This window comes from Agelaius phoeniceus, chromosome 3 (assembly GCF_051311805.1).
Source record: "Agelaius phoeniceus isolate bAgePho1 chromosome 3, bAgePho1.hap1, whole genome shotgun sequence".
NCBI classification, from domain to species: domain Eukaryota; kingdom Metazoa; phylum Chordata; class Aves; order Passeriformes; family Icteridae; genus Agelaius; species Agelaius phoeniceus.
Genome location: NC_135267.1, coordinates 110,661,574 through 110,686,619, shown reverse-complemented (window position 1 = coordinate 110,686,619; position 25,046 = coordinate 110,661,574). Strand labels below are relative to the sequence as shown.

Sequence of the window (25,046 nt, the reverse complement as noted above, 5' to 3'; positions counted from 1 at the left end):
GGGCCGTTCCGGGGGCGATGGGGCCGCGCCGTGAGGGGCCGGGATGGGGACGGGGACAGGGCCGAGGACGGGGGCGAGTCGCCGCCGGCGTCGCCACAGAGAGCGAGGAAGAGGCGGCGGCGGAGCAGGCTCTCGGGAGGCTGGAGCCGGCGGAGGAGAGCTCTGGCTCCAGCGACGAGAGCGACGACGGCGGGAGCGTGGCGGGGGCTGGCGGGAAAGGTGAGGGGGCCCGGCGGGAGCGACTCCGGGAAGGGCGGCAGCCTCGGCTCCGGGCGCGGCTCCCGGTGCTCGTTTGGTGGGAAAGGAGCTGCCAAAGAGTTCGGTGCCCTCTGGTATCCCAGCTCCTGCCCAGCTGAGCAGCAGCAGGGTTGGGTGAGAGGTCCCTGGAACAAACTCGTGTAGGGGCCGCTTGTCCCCAGTGTCCTTCCCAGTGCGGGGAATCACAGAGCCATTAAATGGTTTGCTTGGAAGGGACCTTAAAGCTCACCCGTTTAACTCCACCCGCCCTGCCTTGGCAGGGGCGCACCTCGCTCCATGGCAGGTTGCTGTGGAAGATGTCACATGTCGCACATCTCGGGGACAATGTGTGTGCCAGTTCAGATGTGCAGGAGCTGGAGAGGCCCTCACAGCACAGCAGAGGGGAAGGAGCAGGCGATGCCCGGCTGTGTGGGCTGAGGGTTCTCATCCACTGCAGCCAACACAGTTTGTTTTCCTCGTCTCAGAACGATCCGAGAGAGAATGAAAACCTTACAAAAAATACAACAAAAGCCCTTGAAGGGAATCGTGAGGGAGTGGGCACTGGTGTTAGCTGCAGGCACAACATAGCGTGTCATGGGTGTGAGGAGTCACTGGCTCCTTGTGAAAGGGTCTCCAGGGTGTGTCTGTGGGGAAGGCACATCTCTGGAGGTGACATCTTGGCAGTGGGATTCAGAGGTGGGCAAGGTGCCTCGCCATCTGTTGTAGGCATTTTGTTTTCCTCTGGTGAGGAAATGGTGAGCAAAGCTCAGAGAGAGGATCACTGACAAGCACTCTTTCCTTCCCACAGCTGGATGGGAATGGGAACAGCAGTTTTGCTTTTGCCATCTGTCAGGGCACTCTGTGATCTTGTTTCTGGAGCAGGAGGAGTTCTGTTGGAGTCCAGCACTGATTTTGTCTCAGCAGGGAACGACTGGGCAGATATCAGGCATTTCTTTAGGCCATCTGTGTGCTCTGCAGGTTGTATAGCTCCCTGCAGGTTCAGCTGAGGAAGGCACAAGGTGTCCATGTGCCACAGGAGTCTGTGGGAGGAGAGGAAACACGAGGAGGCTGTGCTTGAGAGCAGGAAATGCCCCTGTTATCTGCAGGTAACAGTAGCTTATCAAGAGGTGCAAAAAGAAGGAAACAATCCACAAAATAATGGATGAAGGGAAAAAGTGGCAGGAGGGAAAATTAAATGGACAACAGAGACAGCAGAGAACAGGTAAGTTATATACGAAGGGGAAAAAAGGAATGAAAAAATTGGGAAATTAGGTCCTCAAGCAAGAATGCAAGGAACAAGGAAAATAAGCTCATCCTGCCTTTTAAACTAGAACCTTTTCACACACACAGTTGCCAAATCTGCTGCCCAGCAGTGAATGCCTGCTGGGGCCATTCACTTCTGCTCCAGAACAGGCTTCTTTTTTTTTATAGTGATGTTTTTATCACTGTGAGTGGTTAGTTCACTCTTCTAGAAATAGGCAGTAGGATGTATTTTGTGGACTGATAGTACCATGTGGAAATCATTTTCCCTATCAGGTTTTAGGTAGTCAGGTTTGGTCTCCTGTACCAATGATGAAATACTTTATCATGGAAACTCTGCATGCCTTGGCTTTGTCTGATTTATACCAAATCTCCTTTTGGCATCATTTTATATGGTGTCTTTATCTCATTTTCATTGAAGTCTTTGCTATTGTAAACAGTATTGTTTTGGAATTCAGCCAAATGGAATATTGGAGTGCAAGTGATGGTGCCTTGTCTTCATCAAGTGCTGAGAGTATCTTCCACGTCATAGTTCCTTTCTTTTAATGATTTATTTGTCCTTTTGGCTGTCCTTGTTCAGAATTTGGACTGGTGGGGGTGGTGTTTAGGGGAAGCAGTGCAATGAAATCATGCTGTATTCACATTTCCTTTGTCCCTTGTGCAGCAGACTGGATAGTCCCTGTTCCTGTATCCCACCTCAGAGCACTAATGAGCATCATCAGAGCAGAGTTCCTGAGCATTCAGAACAAGCAAAATGAAAACATTTACTGAGGCAGCTCTTGGCTGTGCCCATGATGCTTTCTGGATGATGAGAGTTCTTTCTGAAGGTCTTGGTTATTGCCAGGATGAGAGTGCTTGGGATGAGTCCATGCTCTGAGCCAGTGTGACTGACCTCATGTTGCTTCCTGAATTTGGCAGAGCACACACAAACCTCACTCATGGGACAGGGTTTTGTGTTTGTGTGGGAAGGGTTTGGGAGTGAGTGGGCTACAAGGCTTTCCCTTCCAGAAGGGACACAGTGCAAACCCCGAGTGGAATGGGTATATCCAAGTGCTGGCTGAAGAAATGCTTTCAGTTGTTGGTTCTGAACACCTAGAAGTATAAATCTAGAATAAAGAATAGTATGATAATAGAGATGATAATATTTTTGCATTCTGGTTATAAGAAGCATTAAAGGTTACTGACATTAAGGGATATTAAAGAAACCTTAAAGTGGGAAAGTCAGGACTGAGAGGTGACCCCTCAGAATTCACAGTGCCCAGTGTAGAGCTCGTGCTGCTCTTTGTACCAGGTAAAAGCTTTGTACTGGTCTGGTGTGTGCTGTTGAGTGGAGAGAGAAGCAAAGACACTCTGGGGAGAGGGGGAGGCTGCTCTGTTCTAGTGATAGAGACTGAAGTGATCAGCGGGAGAGGAATCAGAGGCTGAGAGATGCAGTGGTTTCTTCCTGCTGTGCAGTTGTACAGGGATGGCACCACTATGCTTGTGTCACTGTCCCAAGCTCTGAGGCATCCCTCTTGGGGGAGTTTGGGGGTAAGTGCCTTGAGAAGCTGTTCAGTTCAGGTGTGCCCTGTGCTCTCTTCCAGATCAGTCTGACATGTCTTTTGAGGAGCTCCTGCGGGCGCAGAGTGATGCAAGGACGAGAGTGAGCAGGAAGGTGCCTGGTGGGAAGAAAACTGCAAAGCCTGCCAAAGCTACACTGAAGCAGCAACAAGGCAAAAAGGGGTAAAGAGGCTCTTTTGTGATCAGAAAAATGTGTATGTGTGCTCTCTGCATTCCAGAAATTACACTGGGAGCTCCTCACGGCAGTGATGTTGCCTTGGAGCTGGCATAGATCTCCTTTAATGTACTGGACAATAATGCCTGTCACTGTAGTTTCATTTGGGAATGGTCTGGGGCTGTTTTCAGAGCTCTTAATATCCTGTTCTCTTCAAATCCCCAGCAGCCACCTGTCACTTGACAGTTAAATTGGCACTCAATGCCTTTATACCCTCTAAATTAAGGCACTTGTAACCCTTGGCATGGTGTGCTTCTCAAGCTCTATGACAGTGTCCACCGTGACCTGAAATAGTTGCCCTGCTGGTTCCTAAACCCCTTCCAGCTTATCAGTATCTTCTGCCTGGTTCTCACTGGCTGGAGTTACAGTCACAGACAATTGTTCTGGAATTCCATTCATCCTTCTGTTGCTGTCTCATCTGTGGCTTGTCCGTGTTCATTTTCCTTTATTCCCTCTCTACAGTACTTGCCATCACAGACTTTTCCCTGTATTCATCACAACAAAAGCTATCATACCTTTTTACAGTTCTCCACAGGCCCCCACTGGTAACAGCAATACCCTTACCCCTTATTTGCAGTAATTAGGTAGTTTTCAGTCCTCAGAGTGGCACCCAGGTGATTTGAATGGGTTTCTCTCTTACACTGGCACTCCCCATCTTATTTCTGAATCTCTGCTCAATGCAGAAGCAGAGAACACAAAATACATTTCTCCTGCACAAAGCAGAGAACACAAAATACATTTCTCCTGCCATAAAGAGTTGGTTAGGATAACTTTCTGCCTTACATTTTACCCAAGACTCCGGGGGATTTTGTGTAGTGCAACATCTTCTCTCAGTGTCTCTGTTTCTGCCACACAGTTTGCATAATTCTGCTTTTGTTTAATTCCTCTAATCCTTTAAGTAATGTATTGCTGTAAATCCCACATGCTTTTTCTATCATGTTTTTGTTATGGAAGTGAGCTTCTTAAAGAAAGGGCTTCAGGGAAATCCCCTGGCTCTGAGCTGGTTTCAGCAGTGACTCCAGAGCATTGTGCAGGATTGTAGCCTCAGAGGATGTGAGAATACACTGAGCCCTGCCCTGAAAGGGATTTGGAAAACTTGTGCCTGTGGGGTTGTGCTCCTCCCCAGCATCACTTGTGTCTGGCTGTGGGTGCTCTCAGCAGCTGTCCCTCAGCAAGTTTGCTGTCAGCATAAAGTTGGGAGGAGTAGCTGATCCACAGAGGGCTGTGCTGCCGTTCCATGAGACCTGGACAGGCTGGGCACAAAGAACCTCCTGGAATTCAGCAATGGCAAGGGCAGGCCCCTGCACCTGGGGGGGAACAAGCCCAGGCACCAGCACAGGCTGGGGTGACCTACAGGGCAGCAGCTCTGCAGAGAAGAACCTGGGGGTCCTGGTGGACAACAAGCTGTCCTTGGACCAGCAGTGCCCTGGGGGACAAGAAAGCCAACAGGATCCTGGGCTGCATTAGGAACTGCAGTGCCAGCAGGTCAGGGAGGGGATCCTGCCCCTCTGCTCTGCACTGGTGAGGCCAGTCTGGAGTGCTGTGCCCAGTTCTGGGATCCTCAGGACAAGAGAGATGAGGAGCTCCTGGAGAGGATGAATCCACTAGAGGGCAAAAAAAAAAAAATTAGGGAACTGGAGCATCTCTCTTGTGACAACAGGTTGAAGTAGCTGGGACTGTTTAGCCTGGAGAAGAGATGACTGAGAGGGGACCTTATCACTGGAAATATGTAAAGGGCAGGTGTCAAGAGGATGGGGCCAGGCTCTTTTCAGTGGCATCCAGTGACAGGCAAGGGACAATACTGAAACACAGGGAGTTTCACCTGAATATGAGGAAAAACTTCCTCACTCTGAGGGTGACTGAGCACTGGAACAAGTGCTCGGTGAGGTTGTGGAGTCTCCTTGTCTGGAGATATTTAAAACCCACCTGGATGCAATCCTGTGCAATCTGCTCTAGGTGACGTTGCTTTAGGAAAGGTTCCTTCCACCCCCAGCCATTCTGTGACTTCATGAGAGGAATAATCAGTACAACACATTATTGATGCAGGTGGTGGGTTTTCACTTGATACAGAGGAGCTGTTCCAGGTTCTTTGTAGGGTTGTTTTAACCACATATTGATATATTTGGTTGTTGTAGCCTTCTGTGGCTTTTGACTGAGCCACCTCTTTGCTTTCTATATCATGGTAAGGATTGAGCTGGGAGAATCTCTTGTGCAGTAATGTTCTTCTGAGGGTCCAGATGACCTTCCAGCATATTAGCTTGGGCCTCATTCTGACATTTGCTCCTCTTAAATCCATTTTTCTTGTTTTCAGGCCATTGGAGATGTCAGCCAAGAAACCTGTACCTTTCCTGCGACAAGTGGTCCCTGTTAGGAAGAAGGTGGGTGCTGCCCCTCCTCAGCCCAGGGCACACACTTGGGAATGGGGCTGCTGCAGATGGCACAGGCTACTTCTGGAGGACAGGGCTGGACCACTGGGGAGTGCAGACAGTGACAGTGTTTCCCTGGGGAGAACAGTGGGTGGGTTGGAGCAGCTGCAGGTTAACTTGAGAGCTTGTGACCCAGATGTTTCTAGAAGGTGCAAGGACAGCCACCAATGACAGTTCCACTGCAAACCATGGTTATTGTTCAGTTCTAATCCCACAAGTTCAGATGTCCATCTACTTTCCAATCTGAATCTAACTTTTGACTTATTGATATTGCTGGATCATTGGAATATGGTAATTTCCACAGTTAGAGACCTCTTTTTGTCCCTCCCTTTTTGCATGACCTGACCCAGTTAATCTGTGAAAATCTAGATAGGTATGAGTTCCCAAATCCATCACCTTGACAACACATATTCATCCAGCTCTTGGTCTGGGAGTTGCAGGTGTTTGACAGCAGCACTCCTGCTGTTATTCTTGGATATTCCTGGGTGGCAGACTGGCACATGGAGATGCCTGTTGCATGATAAACTTGATGCAGGCATGAGCTTGGGGATGCCACCTTGACCATCATACTCGATCTCTGCCAACTGCAGATATTTCAGTGGTGGGAGCATAACATTGCTGGGGGGAAAAATGGCTGATACAAAAAGGGAGAGTAAGCAGGCTGTTAACAGGGTAACACTGGCTACAGCTCTTGCCTTCCCTGCTGACAGGTCCAGAGAGACCCTCGATTTGATGACCTGTCTGGAGAGTATAAGCCTGAAATATTTATGAAGACATACAGCTTCCTGGACAGCATCAAGAAGCAGGAGAAGGAGGTGATGCTCTGTGCCTGTCCTTGCCTGGAAGAACCTTGCTTGGCAGGGGCTACTTCTTCAAAAGCTTTTCACAGGGGAGGTGACAGGCAGGCAGTGATGCAGCTTTCTCCTCTCTTCTTCTTCAGATGGTTCAGAAGCAGCTGAAGAAATGCCGGAACGTGGAACAGAAGGAGAAACTCCAGCAGCTCCTGAACCGTATGGTGAGTTCAGTGAGCATCTCCTCTCTGGGGGGCACTGGGAGAGAGGATGTGTCACCTGAGGTCTGCCTCAGTGCTGACACAGGCCATCCTTTTTGCACAGACACAGCAGGAACAGGCACAGAAAAAACAGCAGAAGTTGAGAGAGAGGGAGCTGTCTTTGAAAAGACAGCAGAGGGAATTGGCCAAGCAGGGAAAGAAACCTTTCTTCCTAAAGAAATGTAAGTACTCGGAGTGAGCATGCTGCAGGGGGATCTAGAGGGAGAACTGCTGGCAGGAATTCAAGCACTCGGAGCAAGGTGTCCATACTATTCCACACAGCTGTGGGGGAATTGTTCTAGTGCTGCTGCTCAAGGGAGAAGCTAAGCCTGGAGCAGGGAGGGAGAGGTGAGAAGGGGCTGCTCCCTGGACCAGGGAGGGAGAGATGTTTTGGGGCTTTGGTTTAAAACTCGACTTCCCTCTGCTCTGCAGCTGAGAAGCGGAAATTGGAGCTAGCTGAGAAGTATGCAGAGCTGAAGAGGAGTGGAAAGCTGGAGAGCTTCCTGAACAAGAAGAGGAAGAGGAATGCCATCAAAGACAAGCGCCATCTGCCCTCACAGAAGAACTTGTGACTGTTGGACAGTCGTGCTGTTGTCTGGCACTGGCTCATTCTGCCTTGGCCAGGCCTGGAGGATGGTTATCCCTCTTCCCAGGATCTGCCTTCCACTGTACAGTGATGCTGTAAGGCAGCAGAGCAGGGGCTGAACTGAAGGAACTACTTCCTTTTTTGTAGCTGAAGTATCTGCTTTGCTTGTGGTGTAGATCATGCCTGGGTGGTGACAAGTGTGTCATGCAGATGCTGATGGTGATGACAGCTGGCTTTGCCCTTGCACCTGCTCATTTCTAACTCCAGCAAGGAAAGCGTGAGTCCTGCCCTACACTGCTGGCTCCATTCCAGGTTGTCTCAGACTTCCACTGAGGCAGAAAAGGATGTGAGACAATCCCTACTCAGAGCAGCAACCCTGACCAGGTTGCTCAGGGCTGCTTTGGTGGGATCTGGTAATGTCCAAGGACAGATGCCTTCACCTCTCTTGGGCTCTGCTCTACTGCTTCAGGTTCTCAAGATGGAACTTTTTGTTCCCTCATCCAGGAAACCTGCCTGGTGTTAGTCCACAATCATTATCTTATTGTCAGCGAAGTGCCTGGGTCTGTCTTCTCAGCAGCTTTGTCACAGGTCTGAGGGCTGGGTGGGAAAGGGGTGCTGTAAAGTCTCCCCAAAGTATTTTCTTCCTATGGGTGAATGAATCCTGTTTCCTCAGCCTTTCCTAGCAGTGCTCCAGCCTCTGACACCTTTCACAAACTCAACTGGAGTCAGCCCAGACAACCAACAGCTATCTTTTGGTGGCCCAGCATGGATCAGTGCTGGAAGCAGTCTCACAAGAGATGAGTAAAGGTGAGAGGATCGCTCCTGTGGGCTGCTCCTGGTGATGCAGATCTAGGTGTGCCTGGCCTTCCTCACACACAGGGCATGCTCAGCTATTGCTGCTTGGGATCTCTCCTTCAGAGCAGCTTAGTTTCTCAGGGTCATCTCCACAGGGTTATTGGTGCTTCTAGGAAACTAATCTGTATGGAGTAAAGTACCTGTTTTCCTTTATTCCTACTGTCAGTTTGCTGCAGTCAAAAGTGTTTGACCTTAGGGGAGTCAGTGCCTCTGTCCAATATCCCACCAGCCCTCTTGCTTCTCCTTGTTCCTTTTTTCCCCTGTCTGCCATGGCTGTGCTGACAAGGGGATGGCTCAGGTAACCCCAGTGTGACAGGTCAGTGTGCTGGGAGACTGCCTGGGCACAGCTGTGCTCTGTGGGTGGCCACAGGTGTTTGGGGCCTGGGGACAGCCTTGCTGGGAGCAAAACATGGAGCAAGGAGCAGGTCAGGCAGCCTGAGGATGTTGCTGAACCACTTACCTCCACTGTAGTGCCTGTAGGTGATGCAAGTTCTGCTCTGGTGAGAGGACTTAGTGGAACTGGGGGAAGGCAGTAGACATGGGATGTGCCAGCTTGGCTAGAGACCTGCTGCCAGGGCCTCGCTGAGGGGTCACTCCTCAGCATTCCTGACTCCCTGTGTCCCCATCCCCTGCTGCTTGTAGGTCTGGTGCAGCAGGTGCACCCCCAAAGTGGTCCTGCTTTCCCCTCCTGCCCCTCTGGAACTTAAGGTCTTCCTGCTGTAGCCTGTGCCTGCCTGCAAGGAGGACATCCTCGCTGGGATGTCACCTGCTTCTGCTCAGCACGGTGGTGGTGAGCAGTGAGCCTGTGGCCCATGTGCCTGCCAGCTCCTGGCCCAGCAGCCTCAGCAGGGGAAGTTATCCAGTGGGAATGCCCTGGGGCATTTCCAGCTCAGCCAGGCCTGAGGTGCCACTCAGGGTATTGGGCAGGAGGCAGCATCACAGCACCAGCTCCAAGGGAAGCAGATGCTTCCAACATGCCCAGCAGCTGGGGAGTTGCTCTTTCCAGTAGCCTCCCAGCCTCAAGCAGTTGGCTTGTTTTCCTTTGTTCAAGGCAATTTGGGCAGATACGCACGGTGTCCCTGCAGCTGGAGTGAGAGCACTTGCTGTGGGTGTCCCTGGGCATGACTGGTCCCAGTTGATGTGACTGCACTGATGGCTGACAACACTTCCACACACCCTGTCAGTGACACCCTCAGAGCCCACCAGACACTCACATGACCTGTGGGCCAGGAGGAATGGCTCCAAAGCCAGTGGCCTGGGATGCTGTGCCCAGCCCTAGGTGGTCACTGAGTGAGCCTCTCCACATGCTCTGCAGCTGAACAGACACCCAGCCCCTTGAGGCCCCCAGAAGAGTGGGGGAGATCTGCCTGCTGGCAGGGACACAGACAGGAAAAGGCTGCAGGGCTCAGGTCTTTTATTGCAAAGAGGGAGATACAAAAAAAGGACAGTCACCCCTTTTTGGGTCCCCCCAAGCCTGCAGCTGGCTGAGAGGGGTGACAACAGGGGGAGGCCCAGGCCTTGCTCCCCCTGCATGGGGACCTCGGCTCACACAGTGGGGAGCAGGCTGCTGCCAAGGACCGCACTGGAGCCAGGGCCAACCACAACAGAAAAGTGGGTGACCCGCTGTGTCCCCGTGCAGCAGCCTGGCTGGCCAGAGAGCAGTGCTGCACAGGGAGCACTGGCAGGGAGCCTGGCACCGGGTGGGGCTGCCTGGCCTCACCCAGACACACCTCATGGCAGGCGGCCCTGGCCTCATCGCCTGCTCCGCTGTTTTACCAGGTGGGCTGCTCAGGTTCCAAACTGCTCTGCAGCCTTACAGAGGCTGCTGAGGTTCCAAACTGCTCTGCAGCCTTGCAGAAGGTGCTGAGGTTCCAAACTGCTCTGCAGCCTTACAGAGGCTGCTGTGGGGGCCCTCGCCATGCGCCCCTCGGGGCCCTGAGCAGTTTCACCCAGGGGAGGAGGGAGCAGGGTCGTTGCCCTCTGTCCAGGCAGGGAGCTCCGCAGCCTGCCCCGGGTTTGTGGGTACGGCCAGGCGTGGGGATGGCCAGGCTGTAGCTCCTGCTGGCTCGTCACGTGTTGTCCTGGGCCAGCTCCTCGGGGCAGGCAGGCTGGTCCCGGGCCTTGCGCGGCCCCGAGGGTGGCTGGGCTGGGGTGCTGTGCTGCGGGTCCAGCCCCGGGGGCGCGTGGTGCTGGTGCCGCTGGTACTGCACGAACATGCAGACCTTCATCCCAATGGCCAGCATGTTCTTGCCCATGAAGATGCTGGAGACCCGGGCATCCCTGAAGAAGACCATGTTGCTGCCTCGGATGAAGATGGTGGCGATGTTGACGGTGAGCATGCTGAGCATGGGGTACAGCATCATGCGGTGCGGCACGATGCCGATGCCCTGCATGCTGATCTCGCACAGGGACACGCAGGGCAGGACCAGGAGCAGGATGTAGCAGTAGAAGAACATGATGCCCTCAGCCCAGAGCGGCAGCCCTTTCTTCTGGGGCTCCCACAGGTTGGCCTGGATGTCCAGCACATCCAGCATGTCCACAATGACCCAGAAAAGGCGGTTGCGGAGATCCTCCTTCTTCTTGAACGTTCTGACGTACTCCATGTGCTCCGTGGCCACCAAGAGCACGTAGAGAGCTGGGATGCAGATGGAGAGCAGCAAGGTCAGCGCTTTGCGGGCAATGAGATCCAAGCTTTTCCGGTCAGCTTTGTAATTCTGGTATACAAAGTAGACTTTGATCTCCAGAACGAAGACGTAGAGGAACCAGAGGATCATGGCATATCCTCGCTTAGCTGTCTTTACCTCTGCCCCAACCCAGATAGCCACATAGCGGAGGACCAGCAGGAAGCAAATGTCACCCACTGCCACCATGACACAGATGCCCAGCTTCCTGGAGCCCTGGCTCTGCTCCACCAGGTAGGCATCCATGAGGACGAGGCTGGTCATGATGAGCACTGTGGAGAGGCACACGTGGGGCTTGCTGACAGGTGGTGGGGGAACCATCCTGCACAGAGGAACAGGCAGTGTCATCAGGAAGTTGCTGAGATTTCCCAGTCCCACCCTTGGGCCCCCTTCTGCCACCCTCTCCCCAACAGCTGTGGGTGCCTGAAAGAAGGGAGGGAGCCATTCATAGATTTCTCCCATCCTGTGTGCCTGGCTTGTTCCAAACTTGCAGATTTCTAGCCAAAGAGCTCCTGAGACCGACCAGGCCATCCTGGTGGCATGTGCTGGCTGAAAGCCAGCTCCTAGGAAGCACATGGTGGGGCAGGCTGGACACCTGGGACATGTCAAGCACTTGGGATCCCACTGCCTTTTCTGGTAGCTCATCACACTGACTAGGCTCTGGCACCATGAAGGGTACATGCCTTATTTTCCATGGGATTTCCCAGCCAGTGGTACTGCTTATATTTTCCCCCCACAAGGCAAGCTAAGACTAGACTTATGTGTTTAACCCAAGAAGGCCCTTAAATGCTATGATCCAGGACCGCTTTTTTTAGTCTCTTTATTTTTATGCACAGCACAAGATGAAGCCTGGATTTTTTTAGCCTGGCTGTCTTGTAGGGTGGGAAGGAAAAAATTGGCTGGATATTCAGTTTCCTTCAGGTTCACACCCCCCGAGAGCTTTGCCTAGAGCTATTTGCCAATGCCCACCCTGCCCCAACACCACAAACCGAACGCAAGGAACAGCAGCACGAGCCCAAAGCTCCAGGACACAAGGAGCTCTGCAACAGGCCCTGAATTTCTGTGGGATGCTCAGCTTTCCTGGGCTGGGGCAGAGCAAAGCACTGTCCCCAAAAGCACCCTGCCTGCCTTGTGCGGCACCAGGGCTGTCAGACTCCCTCCCCCTGACCAAGCACAGCTGCAGGCAGCTGCCTTCAGAGGCAAGGAGGGAGGACAGAGCTGGGGCCTCACCAGGCAGAGAAGAACTTGGCAGCTGCTCTGGAGGGGAGCCAGCCCCCCGGATGAAAAGGAGGATGAAGCTGGGCTGATGACTGTGTGGCACAGCGCTGCCCACGCGGAGCCCGCCTCTGCCACGCCTGGGCTGTGCACGCCCGGGACACCATCCTGCTCATCCAGGGGGCAGCGTGCAGGTGGCACCTGAGCACGGAGCAAATGCTCGGGAGCAGGATGGAGGCCGCACGGTTCACGGTCAGCCCTGCACACGGCTGCTCCTGGTGCTGACACTGATGGCACAGGGCGCTGGGCACAAGCTACCTGAACTCCTGCTTTTTGGCTGAGGGAGCAGGCGTCCGGCGCAGTCGTGCATCCCTGGGCCCAGCAGCATCCTGGCACGTTGCGGGAGGCAGCGAAGCCTGAACCTGTCAGACACAGGTGCCTCTCAGGGGGAGGCAGCACAGGCCGGCGGGCATGGGGGAGCCCGTGGATGTGGCACATCTGGAGCATGCCACACGGCCGGCGGGAGGCTCACCCGCCTGGCCTGCCCGAGCCTCCGCGGGGGCTGGGGGTACCCCAGGCCCCGGCTCAGCACGGGGCTCAGCCCCAGGCCCCCAAGAGCGGGGCAGCCCCGCCGAGCTCCGTCCCTCGGGAGCGCCGGCCCCGCCTGCCCCGAGCCCCCCGCCCACAGCGGCCGGGCCTGCCGGGGGCAGGCGCTGCCCGCCGGCCGCGGGGCCCGGCCTGCCGCCCCCCCCGGCTCCCGCTTACCTCGGGCGGCTCCCCGGGGCGCAGGGCGGCGGCGGCGGCCCCGGGCCCGGCGCGGCATCGCCCGGCGCGGCCCAGCGGCGGCGGCAGCGGTTCTGCGGCGGCGGCGGCGCTCGGCCCCTCCCGGCGGGCGGCGGGCGGGGACTGCGGCGGCCCCCGCCTCACCCGCGGGCCCGGCGCCGCCCGCCGCTCCTCCGGCTCCGGGCACCCTGGCCGGGCTCGCTGCCGCTGCCGCCCGGGACCACCGGCTGCATGGGCACCCTCTCCAGCCCCGGGCAGACCCGGACCCCGCAGGGCCGCAGCCCGGCAGAGGCCCCAGGCGAAGCAGCGGGAAGCCTGGCCTGACAAGGATATCAGCCCTCCGGGAGGGACTGGGGCCGCGACCGCTCCTTGCTGGGGGGCGAAGGCAGAGGAAACATGGCCTGACACCCAGCTGTGCCGGTCTGCAGCGTCCTGGAGAGCCCCAGCCTCACCCGGCTCTGGTACAGGTGGGCTAGGGAAGCAAAGCAGGCCAGGGAAGGCAAAAGGTTTCCATTACATGGTGGACACACCTCTCTGCAACTGCTCTCCTATCAGCCTGAGCAGCTTTTTGCATTTAACTCCACACTTTCTTCTAAGTGATTGAGGTGTTAGCTACACAGGGAAGGTTTTTCAGTGTATTTCCTCTCTGGCTTTGAAATGCTCATTGTAGATACATGTATTTTGGAAGACGGGAAAGCTCTAAGATCTCTGGAGATGGGCTATGGGCAAAACCAGGCATAGTCCTAAGTGCAATTGACAGAGTGCCAGGGGAGGTGCAGCCCTCCTTGCATCCAGCTGCTGACAGAACAGCTGTAGGGTCCCTGTTGGATGTAATCCCCTGGGGCATTGCCACCTGGAATATATAAATCTAACCTGTGGTGTCCTTGGAAAACGGAGACACTGGACCAGCATCCAGGCTTAGCTCACGTGTCCCACAGTGGGTGTGGACTGGTTGATGCAGGCAGGTGAAGGTCCTGAGTGAAGGGAGCAGAGCTCTGGGTTAGACAGGTGCAGCAAGGTAAGGAGTTTGTCTGTGGGAGCATTCTCCTAAGCCAGGAATAAACAGCAATCCCAGAAGGGCTGGCAGAGCAGGGAAACAAAGCAGCCAAAGCAACTTGCCTCCAAAAATGAAAGGAGACCTTGCAAGTCGAGTGGAGAGCAATGTGAGGCACAAGAGGGCAAGCTGACACTGCAGAATTCTCCTTTCCTCCAGGACACAGAAGCACTGACTCTCACTATCCCAGCAGTCTCCTGCAGGATGCAGGAGGAGTAAAGGGCCTCTGTCCATGCAGTCACCCAGGGAGGGGGACACCACAGAGGTATCCACATGACAGAGGTGAGAGAGGGGTGCTGGAGGAACCTACCAAGCAATGGGGCTAAAGACCAGATGATTCATCCATGAGCTGGAATCATAAAACCCGAGTCTCTGCTGGAGACTAGGACAGGAGGTGACAACATTTGCGTGGGAAGCAGTAAAGAGCTGCTTTAACAAGGCACATAAAAATCAGGATCCAGAGCAAGAACAGATACTTGTGTGCTTGTCTAAAACACAATGCTGGAGCTGGGGTGCCAGAGTTGGTGTGTGGATGCATCTGTAGGATGGATAAAATGGAAGGGAACCAGAGAGGGTACACCAGGGTTCCCAGCTGCTCTCTGGCTGCTGCCAGCTCCAGACCTGGGTGGAGAAGCATCTTCAGCTTAGCCCATGAAATCTGCACTTTTGGTGCTGTGAAAAATGTGTATTTTATGATTGGCTTTTTGCAAATATTAAAATGAATATTATATGTGTTGTGTTAGAAAGTAATGCTGTATTCTCTTAATTAGTGTGTTAAATATAGTTTTAGGTTATAAAAAAATGTTAAAACAGAAACTGTGCTATGTAGGATACTTTTTTAAAAGAAGACTCACAGCAAGATAGCAGTCACAGGACACCTGCATCTTTCAGAGAAAAATAATTTATTACCCTCTTTTCAGAAGAAACCAACTTCTTCCTGCCTCGAAGGCGCTGTTAGGATTCGGAGGAAGAAGTTGACTGATGACCAGACAGAATCCTGTGTTTGAATGGAATTTATGCATCATGTGTGAAGTGTATGAATATGCAACAGGCTGCTGTTTTTAAGGGTTAATCCTCTGTTAACGTGGGTCCTTTTTCGGGCTCGTGCTGCCCAGAAAAAGGTACCTGGACTGTCTGTAACTCTTTGTCTCTATTAATTCAAATTGTCTAAATTATTATTACTCTAATTATATTACTATTTTTATAACCCTTTTATTACTATTAAATTTTTAAAATTTTAAAAACAAGTGATTGGCATTTTTCACAAGTGCCATCATTGGCACCGAAAAGTCCCTTTGCAGTGACAGCAATGCACTCAAAGGCTGTTGGGAGAGAGATGGGGAAATCCATCAGTCGTGTTAACATCCTCAAAGAGGAGCTGTGGGAAGCAGAGGAAGTTTGTCAGCAAGGAACAGCAAGCAGTGGCTGTAATGGAGAAAGGCAGGCAGTGGCCTGGGGACCGTGCTGAGAGCTTCAACTGTGACACATAAAAGAAAATAGGTAAAAATAAGCTTTTCTGAAGGCACATTTCAAATGGGTTGCTGAAGAGCATTTCCCTGATGTCCTCGAGGATCATATCCACAAGGAAGCAAACCTCAGCGGGTGGCTGGCACACAGAAAGGTCTCAGCATAAGAGGAGCTGGGAAGGCAGCTGAATGTGATGACAACTCTACCAGCCTCTGTTTAAGCTGGAAGATAACCAGGCTTTGGGACTTGCAGTGAAAAACACAGGATAATTTTTGACCTCAGAGAGTGGGAAAAGCCACCATGTGTGGAAGAGCACAGCTGTGAGTAGGTCGTGCTGTAGGCACAAAGTCAATATAACATGAAGACAGGAAAAAAATGAAGAGTGGGCTGTGCAGACGAGCCCCCAAATAAATAAAGCACATTGAAACAGCCTGAGAACAAATGTATAAATTCATCTGTAAAAAAGCCAGAAGGCCAAAAAAAACCCCCAAGTGATCTGCAAGAAGTACTTGAAGGGAACTGGCTGGAGGGAAAGAGGCAGAGAAATGCACCTCAGTCCCACTGAACATCCTTCCAGGGGAAACACAGCAGAAAAGAGGAACCTCATCAACCAGAAACTGCAAGTGGTGGCTGTGACAGCTAAAGACCATTTATGACCTGGGGACCATGCACTGAGCTCCAGCAGCTCTGAGAAAGAATCACGGATTGTAAACCATGACACAGCCCCAGGGCAGAGCAGAGGTGGCTGGAAGTGATGGGCATCCTTCAGGAAGGTGGGGGAAAGGGGGAGCAGCAGGACTGCCAGCCCTTGGGAAGTGCCTGGAAGGCAGTCACCTCAGCAGGCTGCCCTGGGCTCAGCAGGGAGGTGCCTCTGGTCTCCTGGAACTGAAAACCTGGAGCACTCAATGCTATTAAAGTACCCACAAATAGCCAGGAATGGTGACTCAGACTAGAAAGCAAATGGATGAAAGCAGACAGCTGGGGAGGGACTGTAATGGGTTTTCTCAGGGTAAATCAAGACCCTAGAACTAGCAAGCTCCTCTGGAGCAGGCAGCTGCTGTTGGGGAAAGGCAGTGGTGATACCCAGCTGAGGTCAAACAATGATGGGTGAAAATGCTGTGAAAAAGGCCATGACCATTGTGTGACTCCCTCTGGCTGCAAAGCCAAGGTTTCCACATCAATTGGCAGAATGCTATGAAACTGCAGCTCATCCTTGGTCCAGCTGGTCTTACACAAAGGCCTCTGCTAAGATCCCCTAGAAAATGCTCTTAGAGAACCAAGGCTGTCAAGGGGGAAAGCAAAGGTTCTCTTGTGCATTAATGACCCACTTCAAGGAAAGCAAATGCATTAAAGCAGCAATCAAGCTGTTTTGTGAGCAAGTCAGGAGATCTGGGCAACTCAGCTGTGATCCACGCCATTTATCAGATGCAGAAATGGGCTGGGAAGGTGGGCAGGGAACAAGAAGTAAAAGTCTGATGACGGTTCAGATTGTCCATCTAGTCAAACTGGAATCTGATGTGAATTCCCAGCATGTTACTGACCAACCTGAAACCTCAGCAGCAGGGCAAATGTAGACCTGACAAATGCAAGTAAAAAGAAGAGGTGCAAGGGGCAGACTACAAATTATACATCAGTATTCAGGAAGGTGCCCCTGAAACCATTTCCTGGTAATGTTTTGCAAACACAGTACTCAAGATTGACAGTAGAAACCATGGATGTTTTAGGCTGCTTTGCAAGCTTATACTGCTGCCACTTTTCTGAGCCTAATTCCTCCACTGGCATGAGCCACATTTTACAATCTGCCTGGAATTAACACTGCATCCATGTTAAAAACTCTGTCACTGCTAAATGCATTGAGAAGCACAGGTCCCTGCAGAAGCTGCTGGCTTTTCTTTGTTTTCTGGTTTGACCACTATTGACTTGGCTGTTTCTTTCACACAGTTTTCAAAGCAGCTCTTGGACCATCTCTGCTTCCTTTCAGGAGCCCTCAACCAGTACCACCCTATTATGATTATTTGATTTCTCTAACATCCCATTTTTTCAAGAGGCAGAGGCATTTCAGACAGATGGAGGCAAGGTACAGGAGGACACTTATATGCTTTCTACCAGAACAGAGTGCACTTGTCCAGCTGCAGTGTCACAGCCTTGCCCTCACCTCTGTCCCTAGGGATGCTCTGCCCTGCACATGCTTTATAATCTGCAATGCCTTCGGAGCTGTTGAAGCTCTGGGCATGGTCTCCGGGTCACAGATGGCTTTTGCCCATGACAGCCATCACTTGCAGCTTCTGGCCGACGAGGTTCCTCCTTTTGCTGCATTTCCCTGGAGACCTTTAGTGGGACTGAAGGGGATTTCTGCTTTTCTCCCTGCAGCGTGCTCGGAGTTCCCAAGTGTTTCGAGGAAAGAGTCAGTCAGAGGTCTCGGCTTCCTTTTGCTTTCAACCCGCCGTGCCCGCGGCTCTAGCTGCTCCGTTCCTCCTCAGGCCCACCCGCCGGCCGGCCCTACTATTCCCCCCTGCGGGCACTCTTCTCCCCGCGGCGCTCCACGGCTCGCCATTACCGCCACAGCAGCTCATACAGGGCCGAGGCCTTGGCCAGCCCCGGGGATTCTCCGCCGCCGCGCGGGTGCGGGGACAGACGGACAGACCAGCCCCAGCGGCGGGACGTGCGCCCGACCGCGCCCCTGGGCGCGCTCCCGGGGGCGGCGGCCGATGCGCTTTAAAGGGAGCGACGCCGCGCCCTCCTACCCCCGCCAAGCCGGGGCAACTGCGCCGCTCCCATTGGCTGGCCCCGCCCCGCCGACCTCTCCGATTGGACGGCGGCCGCCCCGGCCTCGCCTCTCGCTCGGCTCCGATTGGCTGTTTGCCATCAGTCGCGGTCCTCGCCCTTTCTCCCGGCTCCGGTTGGCTCGTGCCCGCGCCCTGGCCGCGCTCTGATTGGCCACGGGCCGCGAGGGAGCGGGGGCGCGCGCGCGCGCGCGCGCCGGGGTGGAGGCCGTCGCTGAGGCGAGGGGCTCGCGCCGCCCCCCAGCGCCAACGGCGGCGGCGGCGGCGGGATGGCGGCGATGGCGACGGCGGCGGCGAGCGGCGTGCTGGGCCCGGGCCCCGCCGCGGGGCCTCCGGCGGCAGCCGGCGGGGCGACGGCGACAGCGACCGCGATGGCGATGGCCAGCCCGGTGCCGGTCCCAGTGCCCATGAACCTCTTCGCCACGTGGGAGATCGATCGGTCGGCGCCGAGCTGCGTGCCCAGGTGAGCCGCCCCGCCGCCGGGGCCGTGCGGAGCCCGGACACGAGCGGGGCCGGGCAGGAGGAGGCGGCCCCCGCAGCATCCCCGCTCCTTGGCGGCGCGGAGGCCCGGCCCAGGCAGCGGCTGATGCGCGGCGAGCCCCGGCGCTGGCCCCGCTGCGCTTCCAGCGGGAGCGGCCCCGGGGGGCGGCGGGCAGGGGGCACAGCGCCGGAGCGCGGCTGCGTTGCCTCCATGTTGCAGCCCCTGGCGAGTGCCTGCTGCGATGGCCGTGGGGCTCAGAAGGGGCTGTATCGTCGTGGCAGTGCTTGGGAAAGCTGCCTCTGTCCCCACGAAGTGAACGGTGATAGCCCTGCAGCCGCTTCCGTGAAGCCAGGCAGCGTCCACCCGCATCCGTGGGCCTCTGTCATCTGCGCTCCAGACCTTAGGGAGCAGCAGGAAGGATTCACTGCTGCCAGCTGAACTCAGAGTTGTGTCTCTGGTAGAGCTGGGAGTCAAGCTGAGTGGTGTGGATGTCATCACTGCCAGTACGGCTAGATGTGCTTGTGAACACCTGTCTTGGAGCCAGAAGGTGCCTGGTGTGTTAACGAGGTGGGTGGGTGTCTTTTGGCTCACTCATCTTAGCAGACTCCGATCAGATCCTCTCATGAGAGTTACAGGGCAGGTTCAGGAAGTCACCGTAATTCCTTGTGTCTCTGGGCTGTGGTGTGTTGTCTGCAATGATGTATTCAAGTGTCTCACAAAAATTAGAGGTGTAAAATTCAAGAGGGTGAGCAAAAAAACCCGTTCCTGTAGGGCAGCAGGATACCAGCCTTTGTGAAAGGGCTTTGCTAGATGAGTATGTGTGTACAGGGAAACTCAGTGACTGTGTGGCCAGATGGGCTGGAGTAGAAACGTTCCAAAATACTCCAAGCTACTAGAGAAAGCCTCTGTGATTGTGGTGCCCAAGGGAGTGCTGGGCTCGGCAGGCAGCAGATGTGAAGGAGTTTGCAACATGTGTCTGCTAAAAGCCTGTTCACCTTTTGATGACACATGCTGAGGCTGTTGTGCGGAGCAGGAAGCAAGTGATCATTTCATAGCTTTAAAGTGACTTGAGGTGTTGTTCATTTGTGGGCAGCTTACTCGCAGGCTGGAATTTGGAGAGCAGGACAGAATTATCAGGTTGACTTCCTGTAGAAAAAAATTTGCATATGCAAAACACAGAGCTTAGTGATGGTGAAGGGTGTGCATGTTTCACAAATGGAAGTGTTCCAGGAGCTAGGGAGAGGAGAACTGCTTTGGGCAAACCACGGACAGCATGACTGAGAATAGCGAGTCTGAGTGTAGAAGTGGGTTACACAGGTGGCAGGATGCCAGCGGGTGAGAAGTGATGTGTGATCAGTCTGAAAGTTGTTTGTAGAACTGGTTTTTGGCCCAGTGAATCCTGTGTCTCGTCACAAGGACAGTTTCCATTAGCATTGTGTAGATGCTTGTTCTAATGCACGAGCTTCTTTGTGTGCTGACAGCCCAGGGGGCAGCCATCTGACACAGCTGCTTGCAGGGAATTTCTGTGAAATTCATCTGAAATACCGTCTCTGGAATATCTTCAAACACAGCATCTGCTAAGATGGGAGGAAGCTAATGGAAGCTGATTCTTCCTTCAGACGCCATGGCTCTGACATGATGTGCTGTCACGTCAGCAGGTCTGGAGAAGTCCTGCCAGTGGCCACAGTCCACAGTGACCAGTGTGGGACTGTGGTGCTTCTGTGTTTTCCAGCCTTCAGTTAGCCCAAGCTTTCCTGGGTGAGCAGGCATGTGTCAGGCAAGTGTTTCAGTTCGCTGAAGCTGAAGGGAGCTCAAGCCCCAAAGCTGAGCTGTTCATGGTGTTTCTGTGCACTGTGCTTCCTTATTGCTTGCCTGTGTTCTCCCTCTAGTGATCTGCTGGTAGATGGTGTAGCCTTGATGTGTTCTTCAAGGCAGGAGCTCTGCTGTACAGTCCCAGTGGCCAGCACAGGTGCTCCCTGCTCTCACTCTGCTTTAGGAGTGGTAGTGGCAGCAAAATAATTTCCACCCATGGGCAATAACGTCCTTGGGCTTCTCTGTCCCTTATGCATGTGTAGTCTGCATTTTTTCATACTTATGCATATCTGGAGAAAGAAGAACTTTGCACTGGTTTTAATGCTATAGAAGATGATTTCTTTTTCTGGAGTCTCTATTGCAAGTCTTGGCTGTCCCTGAGCTCCTTCTTAGGTGTTTGATTTCCTGCAGGTGCAGCTCTGGCTGCTGCAGGAGTGGGGCTGGGCTGGATCAGCCTTTGTGGGGGTGCTTTGTGCTCGGCTGTTAATGCAGGACAGGTTGTCCAGGCCTTCAAGCTACCAGAGAGAGTCTGGGCCAATAAAAATGGTCAGTGGGAAGTATAAGCCCCAGTGCATGGAAGGGTTCAGTAGTATGACTGCAGGACTTTGGATGCCTTGCAGGAGGATCTTGGCTTTCTAAGCTCAGCTGTTGCCTGTGATGGAGGTTTTTTTCTGGCTGAATCGGGCATGTGCCACTGAACGAAGTCCACGTTTATTTTTGGAAATTGCCTTGCTCTCTGGATGGAGGTATCATCTCTCCTGGTGGGGTCTTTCTCTTTTCAGGGCCAGGTAGAGAGAGATCTGTGACCTCTTGATGACCCTTCTGTGAACTAACTGAGCATAGCCTAGACCCTGCTGCCTTTGGCTTAAGTGGCTGCCAGGGGAGGCAGAGCTGAATTTTATGGGCAGTTGGCTATTATGCAGAAAGGCAGAAGGAAGTAAACACCTGGAAACGATACAAAATGCTCTTTGCATCTTCAGTGGGGCTACCCATTGGCTCAAAATGATTGGCTTCCCATCACAGTGCCTTAGAGGGAAAGCAAACCTGCTTAATTCACAATGCAGGATGTGAAGCATGCTTTGGCTAAAATACTCCATCAATCAGCCTTAACTTCCACTCACAGTTTTCTTAGTAGAAGTCTTTATAGCAGGATTCTGAGGTGGGAGTGTCTTTATTGAGATGCCTTGCATATAGGTCCCCTTAGGGGTAGTAGCAGATTTTCACTGTGCAGAGATGGCCAGCAGTGAACCAGAGCATTGCCAAGGTAAAATGTCCGTCTGCATCAAGGTAATGTCTTACTGTGTTCTCATTGTTTTGTGTCTTGGTCAGGCAGTACACTGGGAAAAAATGTGTCAAAGGACTTGGTGCAAACATGCTTGAGGTCTTGTTATTTCCACATAGTGGTATTTTCCACCTCTTTTAATAGCGCTGCTCTTTTTATTTTTTTCTTTTAACATCTGAGCGTCCATAAATGTGAGTTCTTAATTAGGAAACAAGATAAGATTGTGTGATTGTGTTCACTTTTTCCATGACACAGCTACTGTGTTCAGTGTTATGTGGATGTTGTTTCAGTGATAAGTAATCATATTTCTAGTTAAAGGTGAGAGATACAAGTTGTGTTTTGGTTGCTGTCTCAGTATTGCTGAGGTCAGGCTGCAAAGGCAGATTCTACCTGTGCAGCTTATGCTGCTCCGAATGGCACTGCAAGGATTCAAATACACTGCATTTCATCCACAATGCCTTGTATCTCAGTACAATGCATGAGGAAACATTCCAAGTCTTGCTGCCACCCACACAGTGTGCTCGAACACAGTGTCTTCTGTGTATGGTTGTTAGAAAAGCATTGATTGATGGAAATGCACGTTCTGGGCTCACTTTGTGACACTGTGTGCGTGTACCTTCAGGATATTACATTCCAGCAGGTGCTCTGGATTCTCTATCATTATAAATTGCAAACTTTTGTTTTGGAAGAGTTACAGCCTAATGAATGTCTTCTTGGAATGAGAGCAGTTATTGCAAGTACAACTGGAAGCATCCCAAAAGTGCCAGCTAGGGTGATCCTCTGAAGTTCCATGAGGTGAATGCTCTTGTCTCTGCAAGCCAGTTTTCCTGTTTGGGCAGCCAGTGTCCATTACCTGACAACTGGTGGAGAGTAAGTTAACACTTTATTTGTGCAGGTGTGGTTGCATGCTTTCCATTGCCTGAGGAATCCTTTCAGTGGCAGTTCCTGCCCTGTGGTGTGAAGGAACATGCTCTCTTCTGGCACAGCTACATGAAGGGGCTGCTGTGGGCTCAGGGGTCTCTACTCTCAGCACAGAGCATTCCCTGTCTTTTCTACACCTCCTTAAGAGTTTAATGGTAATGAAGAGCCCCTGAACTGGGTGTTCCTTTAAGAAATGCTTATTCCAGCTGGAAGAATATGTATTTATCTGCCTGAGATGTTCTTGAGTGGTTTCCTGGGTAAATCAGACATTTTCATAGTAAACTTCCAACCTCAGCAAAATCTGTTCTGTTTGGATAAGCTACAGAGTTGCACCTCTGGGAATGTTAAATGATTCCAGATTGCTCCTTCAGAAGACACTATGATTCCTTGACAAACCCATGTAGCTTCAGACCCAGGGTGCTTGGGAGAGGCCACAGTTTCTTGTAGGGAAACAGTCTCTTATAACTGGTGATATGCCCTGTTTGAATTATGATTTCCTTGCAGTCCTATGTAGAAAACAAAATGTTCTAAACAGCCATCAGATTGCTTATTATTCTTAATATCATGGGCTTGGCTACAGGCCTGCAGGATAATATGTCTCATATGTTGTCCACTATCTGTAGCTCTCTGTGGCAGTAGAACACATTTGGGATTTCTTCTCTGGCAGTGTTTTGTTTTCCTTCTGAGCATACAATAATTGAGCAGAACTTGGGATAAGTGTGCTCTCCTAATGTGATTGATGGGGGGTGTGCTCCTTTCAAAATGTTCATAGTGACTTCCCTGAGGGTTTAATTTTATTTGAAGGACCTCTCACGCTCCATCCTAGCCTTGTTTTCCAGCTCTTCATTCATTAGCCAGGCTAATGTGTTGCAACAGGTCTCTGATGATTTATCAAAAATGTTGCATTGTTCTTACTGTGCTAGGACACCACGAGTGCACATTCCACTTCTTCTGGCGTCCTCAGTCACTTGTGGCTGATCTTTAGCAGCCATGTTGTTGGTGTACAGTCCACCCTTCTCTGGGATCACAATCCCCAGAGCTTTACTCTGTCAAAAGAAGAGTTACTGAGCACCAGCAGCTTACAGGGTTCCCTTAGGGATCCATTCTGTGGTTTAAGTCTGTGCTGATGCTTTTGTGTACTTGTTTGAACGTGGAATGATTCTAGATTGAAAGCTGTGTCTCCTGTCAACGTTAAAAGTTGTTTCTAAAAGAGAGCCAGAGGTAAAAAACATACTGCATTTTATAGCATGCCAGGTGAGCATATGGCCAGAGCTATTTTCCAAATACCTTGTGGTGTTATCTTGTCCAAGCTTTCAGCATCCCAGCTGATGGGGAAGCTGTGCTTCTGTTTTGGTTTGTTTTGGGTTTTTTTTTTTTAACTACATCAAAGCTGGTGAATACTGTTTTGGGAAACAAGAAGTGAGAGTGTCTTACTCCTGCGTGTGGGATGTGGCAGCAGGAACTTGTCTCTGCCTCTGGGGAAGCAGACAGCTCAAGTGATACTGCTCTTGTGGCTGGAAGTCTCTTAGCTAAATGAGGCTTTGTTTGGATACTTCAATACATTCATTGCAGCGTGCTGGGAGGAGAGCTGCAATATTTCAGGTGCCTGAACACATTGCAACTGTGGTTACAGAGACCACTCCCTGCTCTGCAGTGTGATTCAGCCTCAGTGCACACAGCCCAGAATGAGGCTGACGTTTTCTGCTGGCCTGTTGCAATGCCCTGTCCTTTCTAGTGCTGCCCACTGCCATCTCTCATGCCCTGTTTTTGTGTGCTGTGGTCTAACTCCGTGAGGGGTTCTGTTTAGTAAATTAGAGCTCCTGTTCTATGTTTGTTCTGTGTTTTCCTTATTTACCTACTCGTGCTGGTTTTTAAACTTCCATTTCTTATCATGTTTCTTATTCTTCAGTGTGAGCATATTTTAAGTAGCATAAGATCCAAAGCCAGGGCATGTGGGACCATTTCCTGGACAAAAAATGTCCAGGTTCCACACCCAGCTATGTATTTTTATGTATGTATTTACTGGTTTTCTGCATATGTGATAAATAAATTCTTATCAGTATAGGCAGTTCAGGATGACAGCAGAACTCATGTCTTTAGTTCCATTTTCCAAAACTGAAAACTGTTAACAATTAGGTGTTGGACTGTTGCAATGGTAGCAGGGTTAGAATAAGAGCAACTCCCTGGTAAAGGGTTCTGCTACACTTTTCTTTAATAGCTTTCTCTACCAGGAGGGAAGATCCTGTTCATGCAAAGCTTCTCATTGATTCTTCTGCTGTTTCATTTTCAGTAACAGTTCAAGTAGTGTCTCTGAATCCATATCATTTAGATAAGTGTAATTTAGATTTACATTATTAATATACTTTTAGAAGAGCTCC

The 25,046-nt window shown here is 52.1% G+C and overlaps 3 protein-coding genes across 7 annotated transcripts in view; 2 read left to right on the top strand and 1 right to left on the bottom strand.

The window, feature by feature from the left end:
- Window positions 1-2: 2 nt before the first annotated feature.
- RRP36 (ribosomal RNA processing 36) lies at window positions 3-8,342 on the top strand. 2 transcript variants are annotated; one of them, XM_054629783.2, is made up of 7 exons: window positions 3-219; window positions 3,081-3,219; window positions 5,583-5,649; window positions 6,408-6,512; window positions 6,638-6,712; window positions 6,813-6,930; window positions 7,181-8,342. In XM_054629783.2, the coding sequence occupies exons 1-7, from the start codon at window positions 18-20 to the stop codon at window positions 7,318-7,320; spliced, it is 846 nt and encodes a 281-aa protein (XP_054485758.2). In that variant the 5' UTR covers window positions 3-17; the 3' UTR covers window positions 7,321-8,342. The 2 variants fall into 2 exon arrangements, with proteins under 2 accessions (XP_054485758.2, XP_077032275.1); XM_077176160.1 differs by lacking the exon at window positions 3-219 and adding an exon at window positions 716-1,459.
- A 1,244-nt stretch (window positions 8,343-9,586) lies between these two features.
- LOC129118425 (transmembrane protein 121-like) lies at window positions 9,587-12,998 on the bottom strand. 3 transcript variants are annotated; one of them, XM_054629788.2, is made up of 3 exons: window positions 12,851-12,968; window positions 12,404-12,507; window positions 9,587-11,192 (listed from the first exon to the last, which is right to left on the bottom strand). In XM_054629788.2, exon 3 carries the CDS (start codon window positions 11,189-11,191, stop codon window positions 10,259-10,261), a length of 933 nt encoding a protein of 310 aa, XP_054485763.2. In that variant the 5' UTR covers window position 11,192; window positions 12,404-12,507; window positions 12,851-12,968; the 3' UTR covers window positions 9,587-10,258. The 3 variants fall into 3 exon arrangements, with proteins under 3 accessions (XP_054485763.2, XP_054485765.2, XP_077032274.1); XM_054629790.2 differs by lacking the exon at window positions 12,404-12,507 and having other exon boundaries at window positions 12,851-12,998; XM_077176159.1 differs by lacking the exons at window positions 12,404-12,507; window positions 12,851-12,968 and adding an exon at window positions 12,101-12,380.
- A 5,285-nt stretch (window positions 12,999-18,283) lies between these two features.
- Window positions 18,284-25,046, top strand: part of LOC129118479 (phosphofurin acidic cluster sorting protein 1-like) — a 54,717-nt gene continuing 47,954 nt past the window's right edge. For both annotated transcript variants that reach the window (XM_054629865.2, XM_054629864.2), the window contains exon 1: window positions 18,284-18,635. In XM_054629865.2, the coding sequence (XP_054485840.2) occupies window positions 18,442-18,635 (194 nt within the window). In that variant the 5' untranslated portion in view covers window positions 18,284-18,441. The remainder of the gene's footprint in view (window positions 18,636-25,046) is intronic.